The sequence below is a fragment of the Capsicum annuum genome, unplaced genomic scaffold (genome assembly GCF_002878395.1).
Source record: "Capsicum annuum cultivar UCD-10X-F1 unplaced genomic scaffold, UCD10Xv1.1 ctg1490, whole genome shotgun sequence".
Classification (NCBI taxonomy): Eukaryota; Viridiplantae; Streptophyta; class Magnoliopsida; order Solanales; family Solanaceae; genus Capsicum; species Capsicum annuum.
This window is the reverse complement of record NW_025820315.1, coordinates 3,338,153-3,352,095: the sequence shown is the minus strand read 5'-3', so window position 1 is coordinate 3,352,095 and position 13,943 is coordinate 3,338,153. Positions and strand designations below refer to the sequence as shown.

General features: G+C 38.3%; 1 protein-coding gene across 1 annotated transcript; it reads left to right on the top strand.

The window, feature by feature from the left end:
- Positions 1 to 1,210: 1,210 nt before the first annotated feature.
- LOC107852413 lies at positions 1,211 to 7,363 on the top strand. Its single transcript, XM_016697450.2, has 3 exons — positions 1,211 to 1,748; positions 5,880 to 6,207; positions 6,777 to 7,363. Exons 1-3 carry the CDS (start codon positions 1,595 to 1,597, stop codon positions 6,979 to 6,981), a joined length of 687 nt encoding a protein of 228 aa, XP_016552936.1. The 5' UTR covers positions 1,211 to 1,594; the 3' UTR covers positions 6,982 to 7,363.
- The last annotated feature ends 6,580 nt before the right edge of the window (positions 7,364 to 13,943 follow it).

Here is a 13,943-nt window from a genome sequence, read left to right as displayed (position 1 = left end):
ATGACATTTGTTGTGGTGTTGATAGCGACGATGATAAATGAGAAAGAAGAAAAATAGGCGATAGCTATGTAGAGGGAGGAAATAATGGTGAATCTGGAAGAGGTGGCAATGATAGTAATAGTGGAGGAAGAGGAGGTGGCGGCGACGGGCGGCAAAAAAAAGGGTGTGGGAAGGAGTGGTGGTGATCGTATAGAGATCTTTGTGTAAATATGGGGTATGGATCTTTGTGTAAATATGTGGTAGAGATTTTTATGTAAATAATAAAATTTGAAGGTTTTAAAATTAGTGTCATTAACACTAATCTTAAAATTATCAGCTCTATTCAATATTTAATACTTGTGTCATTCTTTTTTAGTTTTGAAACCTTTTTTCACCCTTAATTAATTTGACCACTTTTCGAAAAAGGCAACTAACACGGACAAATTAATTAAGGGTGACAAAAATATTTCAAAACTAAAAAAGAGTGACACAAGTCTTAAATATTGAGTAAAAAAAATAATTTTAAGATTATTGTTAATGACACTAATTTTAAAACTCTCAAGTTTTATTATTTACACAAAGATCCCTACACCATCACCACCACTCCTCCTCCACACCCTTTTTGCTGCTGCTGCCACCTCCTCTTCCTCTACTAATACTATCACTACCATTGTCGCCTCTTCTAGATTCATCATTATTTTCTCCTTCTACATAACTATCGCCTATTTTTCTTCTTTCTCCTCTACCACTGTCGCTATCAACACCACAACAAATGTCATCTTCTCATTCGACATCACCACCAACACCAACACCTCTATTTTTACCATAAATATTAATTTTTTGTGGGCTCTTTCTCCGATTAGATTTTTTCAGAAATTAAGTAAGTATCGAAGTTGTTGCAGCAACTATGAAAGTTCCTGCAACAACTATGGAAGTTGCTGCAGTAACAGTCAAAGTTGTTGCAGTAAGTTCGATAGTTGCTGCAACAACTTCAATAGTTGCTGTAACACAATAACTAATAGTAGTTATTGCAGTAATTACCGTAGTTGCTGAATCAATTCTCATAATTACTGAATTATTTCTCCATCATTTTTAAAAGAAACTAAAATTTTTTTTTTCAAATTTTTCAGTTCTTTTTTAAAAAAATATTCCATGAAAATTAAAAAGAAAGAAGAATGAAATAAAAAGAGAAAGAAAAAAAAGAACAGAAGATGGAAGAAGAGAAAAATTTAGGGAGAGAAAAAAATAAGAAGGAGAAGAAAATGAGGAGAAAGAAATTTGTAGAGAGAAAGAAAAAAAGAAAAAAAGATTGAAAGATAAAAAAAAAGAAAAAATTCTAAAATTTAAAATTTGAAGTTGGAGAACATTTAAAAAATTTAATATTTTTAAAAAATTACACTTAATTATAATTTAATTGAAAGTTTGACCGATCATAGTTGTCATCATTTTTTATTTAAATATTTTTTTTCACCTCCGACCTAATTTTCTCAACTAACACGAGATCCCAACCATCACCCTGTAGCCATTTTCTCTCATACGATTCAAATTCTCGTAGAGAAACGATCTCAAAAGTTTCTTCTTTTTATTTTTGAGAATAAATCAGCAGAAAATAAGGATGGAAAGTGGGGGATTTAGTGCAGAAGATCTATCTAAGATCGGAGGAATCGCAACGGTATCACTGCTGCATTCATTCATCCCAACACATTGGTTGCCATTTTCAATAGTGGGTCGTGCTCAGAAATGGACTCTTTCACGTACCCTTTTCGTCAGTCAGTACCGCTCCTCCTTTCTCTCTTTTATCTTGTCTTTAATTATATAGTATAATCTTTTTTTAGTAGTAATTGGTGGCGTAATTGGTAAAGTTATTGTCGCCTGAGACGAGGAAAGTGGTTGGTGGTGTAATCAGTCAGTACCCTACTTTATCTCTCTTTTATTTTGTCTTTAATTATATATAATGTTTTTTTAGTAGTAATTGGTGGCATAATTGTTAAAGTTGTTGTTATGTAATCAAAAGTGGTTGGGCACCCTTCTCTATCACTCTTTTATTTTTTATTAATTTTTTTTTATAACTGTGGTGTCTGGGCAGACATCTACCACCTCCCACCAACAACAGGCACAAGGTAATTCGTTTCGTCAAAGCTAGAAAGAAATCACCTAGTATAGATGGAAAGAAATCACCTAGTATAGATGGAAAGAAATCACCTAGTATTTGTCTCTGCTCATACCAACTTTTATCACTCTTTTACTTTGTATTTAATTATATAATGTTTGTTTTAGTAGTAAGGTTCTTGAGGGATGGCCTTGGCTCAGCGGTAAGCTTGCTTACCGTGGTGTGCCAGGGTCGGGGGTTCGAAACGCCCCTCCAGCGAAACTGGGGTGAGGGCGTGTAGGTCAGGCCCGGAGTGGTCCCCCCTCCCCGACACCTACGGAGTAGGTATGAACCGGGTCGTCCCTTAGTAGTAAGGTTCTTGTTCAAATTACAAAGTTACCTTGTACATGTTACTGGTGAGAGGTGATAGATATTCTGTTGAATTAGTTGAGGTGCTAGCCCGGACACCACGGTCATAAAAAATATATATTGTCCAAAAATTGAGCTGAAAATTCGTAATGGGTGGATCTGATTATGTGATTGAATTGTGTTTTTTTTTCTTTTGTTGATGGGCTAATTTCTTTATCAATTAGCATGTACCTTGATTACTCTACTAACTTATTAGGTGGAGAAAGGAAGAAGAATATGGGAAATTTTGAAAAATGGGTGAATTTCTTGTGTATGTGTTAGGAATTGAGAGTTGTGTTGCGAGCTTGAGGGTCTATTAGAAACAATCTCTCTACCTTCACAAGGTAGGGTAAGGCTTCCTACACACCACCCTCCCTAGACCCTAGTTATGGGATTACTGTTGTTGTTGTAGTAATTGAGTATTGTGCTGCTGAGGTATGAACTTGCCCACTCCTTGATTAGTCCATGAGTGAAGGGTCAAAGACATGCCTATATCACTAACTGTTTATTATAATCCACCTTAACTATCAATTATACTGTTTTCCTTACCTAAACGACGGTGGTATTTTAGGTAGGAAAAGGGGATAATTGATAGTTGATGTGTGTTTGATAAATAGTTGGTGATAGTTTAGGTAGGAAACTCGCACACCTGATAGTTTAGGTAAGAAACTTTAAAAACCAGGATATTTTAAGTCCATTAACCCTTAATTCACTGATGCTACATCATGTGAGTAAAGGTGTCAGGAAGGCTGCCTACCAAAGCTTAGCATATAGACTCACACTGAATGTTGTAGTTGGAATTGAACCTGGATCTTTACGTTGTTAATCCTATGCCTCACCCACTCAACCATTCTCTTGGTATGATTGGAAAAGAGATTGTGTATCAGGTATGGCCTAATGAATATAGAGTTGTCATAAAGCGTAAGCTAGATTGTCTTTCTCGTTATAAGGAAAGCTAGTTTCTCTAGGCAACAATATTTAATGATTGAACTAGTTAATTGTGCTCAATAGACGAGGATAATTAATATTTGACTTTATAATAGGTCAAACTGTTGTTTTTGGTCGAAAAAGAAAAATATAACAACAATGTAAATTTATTTGGCAAGGAGGTCCCAAAAAGAATGGACGAGTTATTGAGGCATAGGAGCAATAGTTTGGAGATCTTAAGTTCAAATCTATGCATATTTCTTAGGGTGAACTCATCCGCTTTAGCCTACCCAACAAAAGTACTTGTAGTCTGTAATACGTGACATATTGGATTAGTCGAGGTGTATACATGCTGGACAAGACATTATTGCCTTAAAATAGTTCATAAGGATGAAAACATCGATTGATCAACTTACATGTAGATTCCTTATCATAAAAAACCAACTTACATTGAGATTTATTATGTAGGTAACCAACTTACATTGAGATTTATTATGTAGGTCTTAGATCAACTAATCTTTTATATATTTTCATTATTTCTGCTCACCCTTCCTTGGGAAAATTTAATCAATGGCCGATTGTACCTCGTCACTAAAAATTTTAATCTTATTTCCTTTCCCAATATAATCCAATCTAAACTTTTTTGCTTCAAACATACTTCCTTATTCCATTTTTGCATGAAACTCTTTCCTCTTAAGTCTGTTCGAAAAAGAATGACAACTCCATGCCTGCATGACACTCTTTTCTTTTAAGTCTGTTCGAAAAAGAATGAGAACTCCATGCCTACTCAAACACCGCTATATAAAACGAAACATAGGGACTGCATCCTAAGTGACACGTAGTTTCTGCACTGATAATTGTATATTTGGCTGTCTCCTATTTACTGCCAATACACAATCATGTGGCAAGCAAAGAATTTTCTGCCATATTTTATTTTTAACAAAGTAATTGGCTATTATACCCCTTCGGTTCTTGGTACTACTTTTATCTTTATATATTATTCAGTTTTGTTACAAAATGGCCCTGGATATAGAGGAATGGACACAAAAAATTCATATAGCCAGTCCTACTAGTTTGGAACTGGTGCATTGGTGATTGATTTTTTATTTTTATGGAAGAAATCGTGTAGCTGCTTTCATTCAGTTGTCTTCTGATCAGTGTTCAGAAATGCGCCCGCGTCGTCGCATAATGCGATGATGCAAAGCGATGCAAGTCCCTCTTGCTGCGTGTGGCTGATGCAAGCGCATCATGCTGATTTTGTGTTTAGGGTCAATTTTAAATTTAAAAAAGAGTCATTTCATGTTGATTTTATATTTAGGGTCAATTTTAAATTAAAAAGAAAGAGTCTACTGCAGTGACTACCACTGCTGCAATTTTCTAAAATTAACTTTGAAGTCCACTGTTGCGATTTCGTCTTCTTCACTGTGCGGCTACCACTACTGCTACTTCTTCTTCTTCACTGCTTCACTTCAATGATGCGCTAGCATCGCTTCACGCTTCAGGTAATGCGTGATGCAGAGCCTCGTCACTTTTTTCCGCATCACGCTTCCCTGACCATTGCTTCTGATTGTCATGTTGATTTCTGGTAACGGAATCAGTGAGTGTCATTGATATTGCAGTTTGAAACATAAATAGCAAACAAGATTCTAAGAAGCCTTGCTTGGAAAACACCTTGGATGGGAAAGTACTTTGAGCTCCTTCACTGATAATAACTTGTTAGATCTGAGATTTCTAGAGATGACTTCCTGAGGTCAAGTCTAGACTAAATTTGCATGTCTCCTATTTCCCGCATTCTCTTTAAAGAGCATAGGTTCGTTGCTAATTGTTAAGTTCGTTGAATGATCAAAAATAATCACTGTGAATGATGTTTAAAGAAGCTCGGATACAAGCGCGTTGTGGATAGCAAAGTGTGATCTAGTTAGGTAATTAACTTTGAGTAAGGAGTCATGTTTAAAAGCATAATATCGCCTACGTTAGACATACAGAAGCTTCTCACATCATTTGGTATTCTATCTTTTTCTTGCATATAACCTCTTGCCTTCAGTAGAAAAGGTGGCGTTTTCAGACAGCTGCATTGTTCGCAAATGCTTTCAGGTTGTTCTATGACATGTAATAATGAAGTTTATGACGATAATGCTGACTATGTGAAATCTTGATCAAGTAGTTGGGTGGAAAAGTAGGACTAATAAGAGGGTTCAATGTTGAGATTTGAACAAACAATTCCCTTTTAATTGAACCAATATGCTATTTATATTCATAATTTGAGCTTTGCTTGATGTAGATCTATCATTAGTCCTTAGAAGGTAGGCTATATCTTCAAGGAGCTTGAGAGAGGTATCTGAACAGGGGACATTTTGTTAAGAAGCACGGACTGAAAGTTGGAGTGATATAGTGAAATTACTAAAAAGCAATTAAAATTCAGTTGAGGTCCATTTATTTGAGTGATAATAACTGGCTTCATCACTGCTGAATGCAGCTGCATTTGGAGCAGTATTGCATGTATTATCCACCTCGCTTCTGGGCATTACGGCAATAACAATTACAAACACAATTGCTGGGGAGGAAACAGTGCACAAACTGGCTTCCCTACTGCTCGTATTTCTTGGTGGTAGTTATGTCATCTTGCATCTCTCTGGAAAGGGTGGTCACAGCCATTCACACAATCAACCCATGGAGAAAATGGCTGTAGCAGGGCTTATCCTTGTTCCTGCATTGTCTCCTTGTGCGACCACTCTGCCTGTGTTTCTTGCTGTTGGAAATTCGTCGTCCATGATGGTGCTTGCCATCATAGTTTTGCTATTCAGGTACTAATTTGATACTTAAATTTCATTTCACACTATCACCTGTATTCTGAACCTTTTTGTTTTCGGAATTCTTTTTCAAGACATGGTTAATCTTGATGATATACAAGGCTTGATGTTTTTTGAAAGAAAAGGAGAAGGAAACAGAGGAGGGGGTTTAGATTGTGTGCACCTTGTACTTTACTCTTAATGGACTTTTCAGGAGGGAACAGTTCTCTTTCTGGACGTTAGCTAGTCAATAAGTTATTTCTAGAGGTGCTTAGCTCATACTCCTAGGAGTTTCAAAGTTATGCATCAGCTGGACTCGGTCTAGAAGCCATCAGGTTATAATTTATATCTGATATTCTAAAAACTTTGCCTATTGTGTTGATCTGATTGATAATTAGTATAGTATATCCAGAATGTAATTTTTCCCTTCTCACGATGAGAGCCCAATTTCAAGCAGGTTGGATGGATGAACGTCTAAATGCCTAAAATCCGAAGAAATTAGTTTCTCTATTGGTGAACCTTTACTTCTTTTGTGTATCCGAATTTTGCCAATGCGTAACATTAAGTTTTTACTTCATTTGCAGCACTATTACTGTAATGACATCACTGGTGGCTCTATCATTTTATGGTGCTAGTCAACTTAAATTTCACTGGGTGGAGCGGTATGATAAGCTCCTCGTAGGTTCTGTCCTGTGTTTGGTGGGCATTTTGACCCTTATTTTTCATGATCACGATGGAAAAGTAGGTTCTGCAGGAGTCCACGTGCACAGAAAACTAAGTGTGCTCTAGGTGTTATTCTTCAGCTAGTGAATCTGTTATCTGAAGTAACTCAGGAACTTCCTTTTGTTGGTCATTATGCAATAGTGAGTGTTCAAATTCCTCGTCACACCAGAAATTATTCAGCAACCCCCCTAGGTTCCAGATGCTCGTGCAACTTTCCTGCATGAACATTTGCCATTTTCCAGTTGACTAGTTTCCTCTTGCAACCGGCTCATGATGTTCTGGCATGGGATCTAGGGCAGTTTATTTTAATTTCGAATTATGTTAAAATTTACTTTGGCATAGCAGCTTCAATAGGATGTGTATTTTAAAGGATTTTCCTTTGAAACCCTTTCTCTGTAAATGTAAGTGTACAATACTCGTCGAGGGAATACACCGTTTTCTTGTTATATAGTCTTTGACAATCCTTACCTATATAAAGGTAACCTTTGTTGTGTTAGATCCATTGTTCATTTTCTTTACCGGGAAGGGTGGAGGGGGGGTGGGGGTGGGGGGCGGGGTTATAATATGTGTCTGCTGTTTTTACAGTATTGTATTTGGAGATTGAAGAAGATGCACATAAATGAGCAAAGCTAGTAAAAGAACATAGTTAAAGAACAATGCTGATTAGAGGTGGAATGAAAGACCTTTCATCATCCCACAGAGAGTCGAGATGTGATGAATGACATCATTCACAGCCTGGACTAGAGGAGTGCTCAAGCAACACAACAACATATCTAGTGAAATTTTATAAGTGGATCTGTAGAGGGTAGAGTTTCCGCAGCATTATCATACTTAAAAGGGTAGAGAGCTTGTTGCTAATAGACACTTAGCTCAAGTTTGCATATCAATTAAGAAAGAAAATATAGTAAAGAATACCAATAGCACCACAATCACTATGAAAACTGAAGGAAAGAAAACGACAGATAATAGCAAGTTCAAAGAGACCAAAGGAGGGCTTGAGCGTGTCTGATTTGACAATGGACACTAAATGAAAGAGGCAAATCCGTTTTCTCACCCACCTACGGTTGATTGAAGACTTATTCAGTAGATGGAAAAATATATGATAGAAAGTTATTCTCCTCTAATGAGCCTTGTGCACTAGTTTGAATTAGCAAAAGGCAGATCCAGAATTTAAAGTTTCTGGGTTTCCCATATTAGATAAAAGTAAAATCAAATAGTAACTAAGGGGATTTGAACCCACAACAAGAGGTCAACAAAATTTTTACAAGGCCCTCTACTTTACTAAAACAACAATACACTTGGTTTACGGGTTTCAACTTATAATTTTTATATATTTGCTTGATTTCTCTATATAAATACTAGATCGGCATGAAAATTATTGGGTGTTAAAGTCCTTAGTTTTGATGATTGATAAATTGTATGTTGGGACCTGTTTTCCGGAGATTATGTGATGACCAAAGTGTTACCGCTTAGGGAACAGGTTGGGCGCATCTATCACTATCACAGTCAAGTGTCACAGCTGGCGCAAAGTACAAAAGTTGGTGAAAAAGTTGTTGCCACTTTTTTGTCTCAACCAATGAGATCCTTGACATGACCCGAACCAGGGCCTAGTCGTGTCAGGTGCTTCAAGTCCAACCTAGACTGGAAGCCACCCCCCACTACCCAGCCATAACCACCCTAACACCCTATGTCGGATGGATTTCGAACATATAACAAGATAGAACAATCATAAATCAAATACATTAATTAAAGGCTATAAACCTATCTAACCGATGTCAGCCCAATACCAGTGCCAAGGCTGACACCAATACCGACAATGCTCATGCCCAAAGTAGTCACACAAAGCCTCTATCCGAAATCAAAACAACATCCGATCGAGACATGCCCCCGACCATGGCCAAAACCAAAATTCAAGAAATAAACAAAAGTATAAAGAGAAGTCCATAACATGAAATAGAGTCTTTTGGATATGAAAGCTCACCACTTCAATCTGACACCAAGCTATCCCTTAATCCAAGTCAATGAGCAGAAGGAATAGTACGACCGGTTCCTGCATCGCGTGGGGATACAACGCCTGAAGACGGGTTAGCGGGTGAACGCTAGCATGTATTCAAGAGTGAAGATAAAATAATGTCAACATTTAAAATCAAGTAAATATCCAAATGCAATCACATTATATATACATATATACACATACATCATACTGAAAAAGAGAATCGAATTTAGCATGCATTTAAAATCTTTAACCTGAGATTGTGTAGCTCTGTCGTCCTGAATCCACCATGGGCTATATGGGTTCAGTTCTTCCAGCTGAAAGGGCCCCAACGCGGGTTAGCCATACGAGCCGGAGAAAAAACTGAGATCAATAGTACATCTCCCAAAATATCAATATGACATAATGCACACAGTCACCAAGACCCACCTCATATCGTTAAACGTGAGTTTTTAATTTTGGTCTTTCCGGGACCGCCACTTTCCACAACTTTGCTAACACATCCCCCTTTAAGCCCATATTAAAACCATTCATACACAACCAATCGATTACCAAAGAGTCTTATTTATTAGGCATTAATCGTCGGTATCGTCATACCAACACTAGAGCTTGTAAGTCTAACCATTTATGCCATACCAAAGCCATTAAACCAACGTGACTCCACAGTTTCCAATTAAACAAAACCATGGTCACCAAGGCATTCCAAATACATTTAAAACCAAATCAAACCAGTCCATATTCCATTACCATTTATGCAATGCATTAATTTAAAGTAATTAGTTAAACCAAACAACTTTGGGGACTCTATGGTGCCCCTAGCACAAATTCCCAAAAGTTTCTTATAACTATTGACCAACTAAATGACAAAACCCATTCACTTTGGCATTTTAACAAACATGTTGAGGGCATGTAGTTTCCAAAACCAAGTATCAATTAACCATTTCCATGCAACCACGTGTTTAAAATCATAAATATAACATGAAAACCATAAGAAAGGCGTGGGAAATCATTATCCAATTAAGAACAACCAAAACCCCCAACATATATTTCAAAACCCAAAACAATATCACAATTATGCCATGAAAACCATTAATTAAAACATGCTTTTAGTTGAACTAACAATGAGGGAGGAGTAACATGTCTTAGACAACAAGGAAGACAGAGAGAAACCACCATTTAGAGCCTTAATTGCTTGAGTTGAAGAAAACCTTAGCCATTCTTGAACCAAGAGTTTGAGAAAGATTTAAGAGTGTTTTGATCTTCTAAAGTGAGTAATGCGAGGCCAAAAGGTGTTTTAGGACGTGGGGTCTTAAGGGTTTGGGGTGGAAAATGTTCAAAATACCCTCAATTTAAACTGTAAAAATTCCCGCAGATGGGTATGATTTGGACCCCTAACTCGTACCCACATCATACGAGTGGTATCATCCAATTGTACCCAGAACAGAAAGTTGGACACCACATTTTGTCCAATATACAAATCATTACCTCGAGTCGTACCTTGACTTTGTGACTCGTATGGTCTTAATTGTACCTAAGAAAGATGACAGAATCCAAAGGGATCAACACTGGACAACATACGACTTCTCACCATGATTCGTACCTTATCCTTGCATCTCTTATTGAGCCACTCGTGCTCATAGCCAAGTCAAGTTACTAAATTTCAAATTAAGTAAAGGGTCAACCCAATGACCCGTCACCGACCATACGACCCGTGCCTACCAAGCTGTAACTATAACAAAAAATCAACCACCACTCACTGGACAACTTATGAGTTGGGTCACCTGACCCGTACCCACACCATACGACTAGGATACTGAGTCGTATAATGACGAGAAAACTCAAGGCTCTAGAAATTTGCAAGGACCAGAACTTAGGGTGTTTCAATTCTCTCCCACTTGGATCATTCATCCTCGAATGATGGAACAAGGCAGTACAAGAACGATTTGCACCCCTAGATGTCTCTACTCTTACCTTTAAGACACAAACAAAGATGCAAGCAAATCAATCTTTTCTTTATCTAAGTTGGAAAACAAAAATGTTATAAAGAACACTACCATCCGCACGAATTTTCAGAGCAGAAAACAGGAACGAATACTTGAACTTCATGTCTTCTTCAGCTTCCTAAGTAGCCTCTTCTACCTTGTGGTTCCTCCATATGACCATTATCGAGGTCACATCCTTGGTCCGCAACCGACAAACTTGATGATCTAAGATCTCAACCGAGATCTCTTCATAAGATAGGGAATCCGAAATTCCATTATTCTTGATAGGCACAACTTGCGATGGATCACCTATACACTTCCTCAACATAAAGAAATGTAATACCGGGTGAATGGAGCTCAAACTAGAAGGTAATTCCAACTCATATGCAACAGTGCCAACCCTCCCCAAAATCACAAAAGGACTCACATATCGGGGACTAAGCTTCCCCTTCTTCCCAAATCGAATCATATCCTTCATGGGAGACACCTTTAGGAACACCCTATCCCCAAAATCAAACTCCAAGGCCCTTCGCCTCACGTCCGCATAGGACTTTTGGCGACTTTGGGCAGCCTTAAGCCTATCTCGAATTACCTTCACGTTCTCCATAGCTTGGTGAACCAAATTCAGGCCAAACATTTCCGCCTCACAAACCTCAAACCACCCAATAGGTGACCTACACCTCCTACCACACAACGCTTTAAATGAAGCCATCCCAATGCTAGAATTGTAGCAATTATTGTAGGAAACTCTACAAGAGGTAAGTGCTCAACCCAACTACCTCCATAGTCAATCACGTAAGCCCGAAGCATATCCTCCAATGTTTGAATAGTTCTCTTTGCTTGCCCATCCGACTCCGGGTAAAATGCAGTACTCAGACTAACCTTAGTCCCCAACCCTTTCTGAAATGACCGCCAAAAGTAAGATGAAAACTGCGTACCGCGATTAGAGATGATAAAAATAGGTACCCTATGCAACTTGACAATATCTTGGAGGCCTAACCTTGCATAATCCTCAGCTAAGTTAGTCCTTACTGGTAAAAAGTGAGCCGACTTTGTCATCCTATCCACGATGACCCAAATCGAATCAAATTGATTCCAAGATCGATGAAGACCAGTAACAAAAGTCATATTGATTACTTCCCACTTCCACTCTAGCAACTATATCTATTGATACAATTCTTCGGGCCTCATGTGTTCAACTTTTACTTGTTAGCACACCATGTTTTTGTCCACAAAGTTAGCCACATCCTTCTTCATATTATTCCACCAATACATCTCTTTGAAGTCATGATACATTTTCGTTGAACCAGGATGAATAACATAGCGCGACTCATGCACCTTAGCCAAGATCCTTTCTCGCAAACCATCTATATCAGGGACACATAACCTTCCTTGGTACCGCAAGGTACCATCACCACTAACCTCGAAGGCCATCACCTTCTGCCCACCTACATCACCCTTGATCCTCATCAAGACAGGATCTAGCATCTGCTTCTCCTTGATTTCAACACCAAAAGACAACCGCACCACTTGTTGCACAAACACACCACCATCCTCGGAGTCTAAAAGAATAACTCCGAGGTTAGCCAAACGGTGAATGTCCTTCACCAATTCCTGCTTCTCCTTTTCCATATGAGCTAGACTCCCCCTGGATAACTTGCTAAGAGCGTCATAACCACATTAGTTTTACTTGGGTGGTAGTGAAGACTCATGTCATAATCCTTGAGAAGCCAAGCTATCTCCTTTGCCCGAGGCTAAGTTCTTTCTGAGTAAAAACCTACTGCAGGCTCTTATGATCAGAAAAGATATCCACATGCACTCCATACAAATAGTGACGTCAGATTTTAAATGTGAACACCACAGCTAGTAATTCCAAATCATGAGTCGAATAATTTCTCTCATACATCTTTAACTGTTGAAAGCATAAGCTATCACTTTTCCATGTTGCATTAAAAACATAACCAAGTCCCACACGAGATGCATCAAAGTAGACCCCAAACCCATCAGTGCCCTCAGAAAAAATCAACACCGGTGTTGAGATTAGCTTATCCTTCAGCTTTTCAAAACTAGCCTCACATGCATCAGACCACAAGAATTTTACTTTCTTCTGAGTCAACTTAGTCAACGGGGCAGCTATGGTAAAAAAACTCCCCACAAACCTCTTGTATTAGCCAGCTAAACCTAAGAAGCTCCAAATATCGGTTGGAGTCGTGGGTCTAGGCCACTTTTTCACCACAACGACTTTCTACGGATCCACCATGATCCCTTTGCTAGGAATGATTTGACCCAGAAAAGTGATAGCGTTCAACCAAAATTCACATTTCTAGAACTTGGCATACAACTGCTACTCCTTTGAGTTTGCAACACAATGCAGAGGTGATTGATATGATCCACCTTACTCTTAAAGTACACCAAAATGTCATCTATGAACACAATGACAAAAAAATCCAAAAACTGACAGAAGACCCTATTCATTAAATTCATGAATGTTGCAGGGGCATTGGTCAACGCAAACGACATAACCAGAAACTCAAAATGCCCATATCGGGTACAAAAGGAAATCTTAGGGATATCCACCTCCCTAATCTTAAGCTAATGATATCCGAATTGAAGATTAATTTTGGAGAAAAACTTAGCACCCCGTAACTGATCAAACAAATTATCTATCCTTGGAAAAAGGTACTTGTTCTTTATCGTCACCTTATATAGCTATCGATAATCAATACACATCCAAAGGGAACCATCTTTCTTACGCATGAATAATACAGGTGCACCCCACGGGGACACACTAGGACGGATAAAACCCGTATCTAAAAGATCCTTGAGTTGCTCCTTAAACTCTTTCATGTCAGCTGGAGTCATTCTTTATGGGGGAATAGAAATTGAATGAGTGTCCAGAACGATCAATCCCAAACTCAATCTCCCTATCAGGAGGAACACCAGGAAGGTCATTAGGGAAGACCTCAGGAAATTCATTCACCACCGGGACGGAATGCAAAAAAGGACCCCCCGAGTTAGAATCTTTAACTCGGACTAGATGATAGAGACATCTC

Coding starts and splice junctions, on each gene's coding strand:
- LOC107852413 (XM_016697450.2), top strand. CDS start 1,595: ATGGAAAGTGGGGGATTTAGTGCAGAAGATCTATCTAAGATCGGAGGA. Junction 1,749..5,879: donor TTCACGTACCCTTTTCGTCA/GTCAGTACCGCT, acceptor TGCTGAATGCAG/CTGCATTTGGAGCAGTATTG. Junction 6,208..6,776: donor ATCATAGTTTTGCTATTCAG/GTACTAATTTGA, acceptor CTTCATTTGCAG/CACTATTACTGTAATGACAT.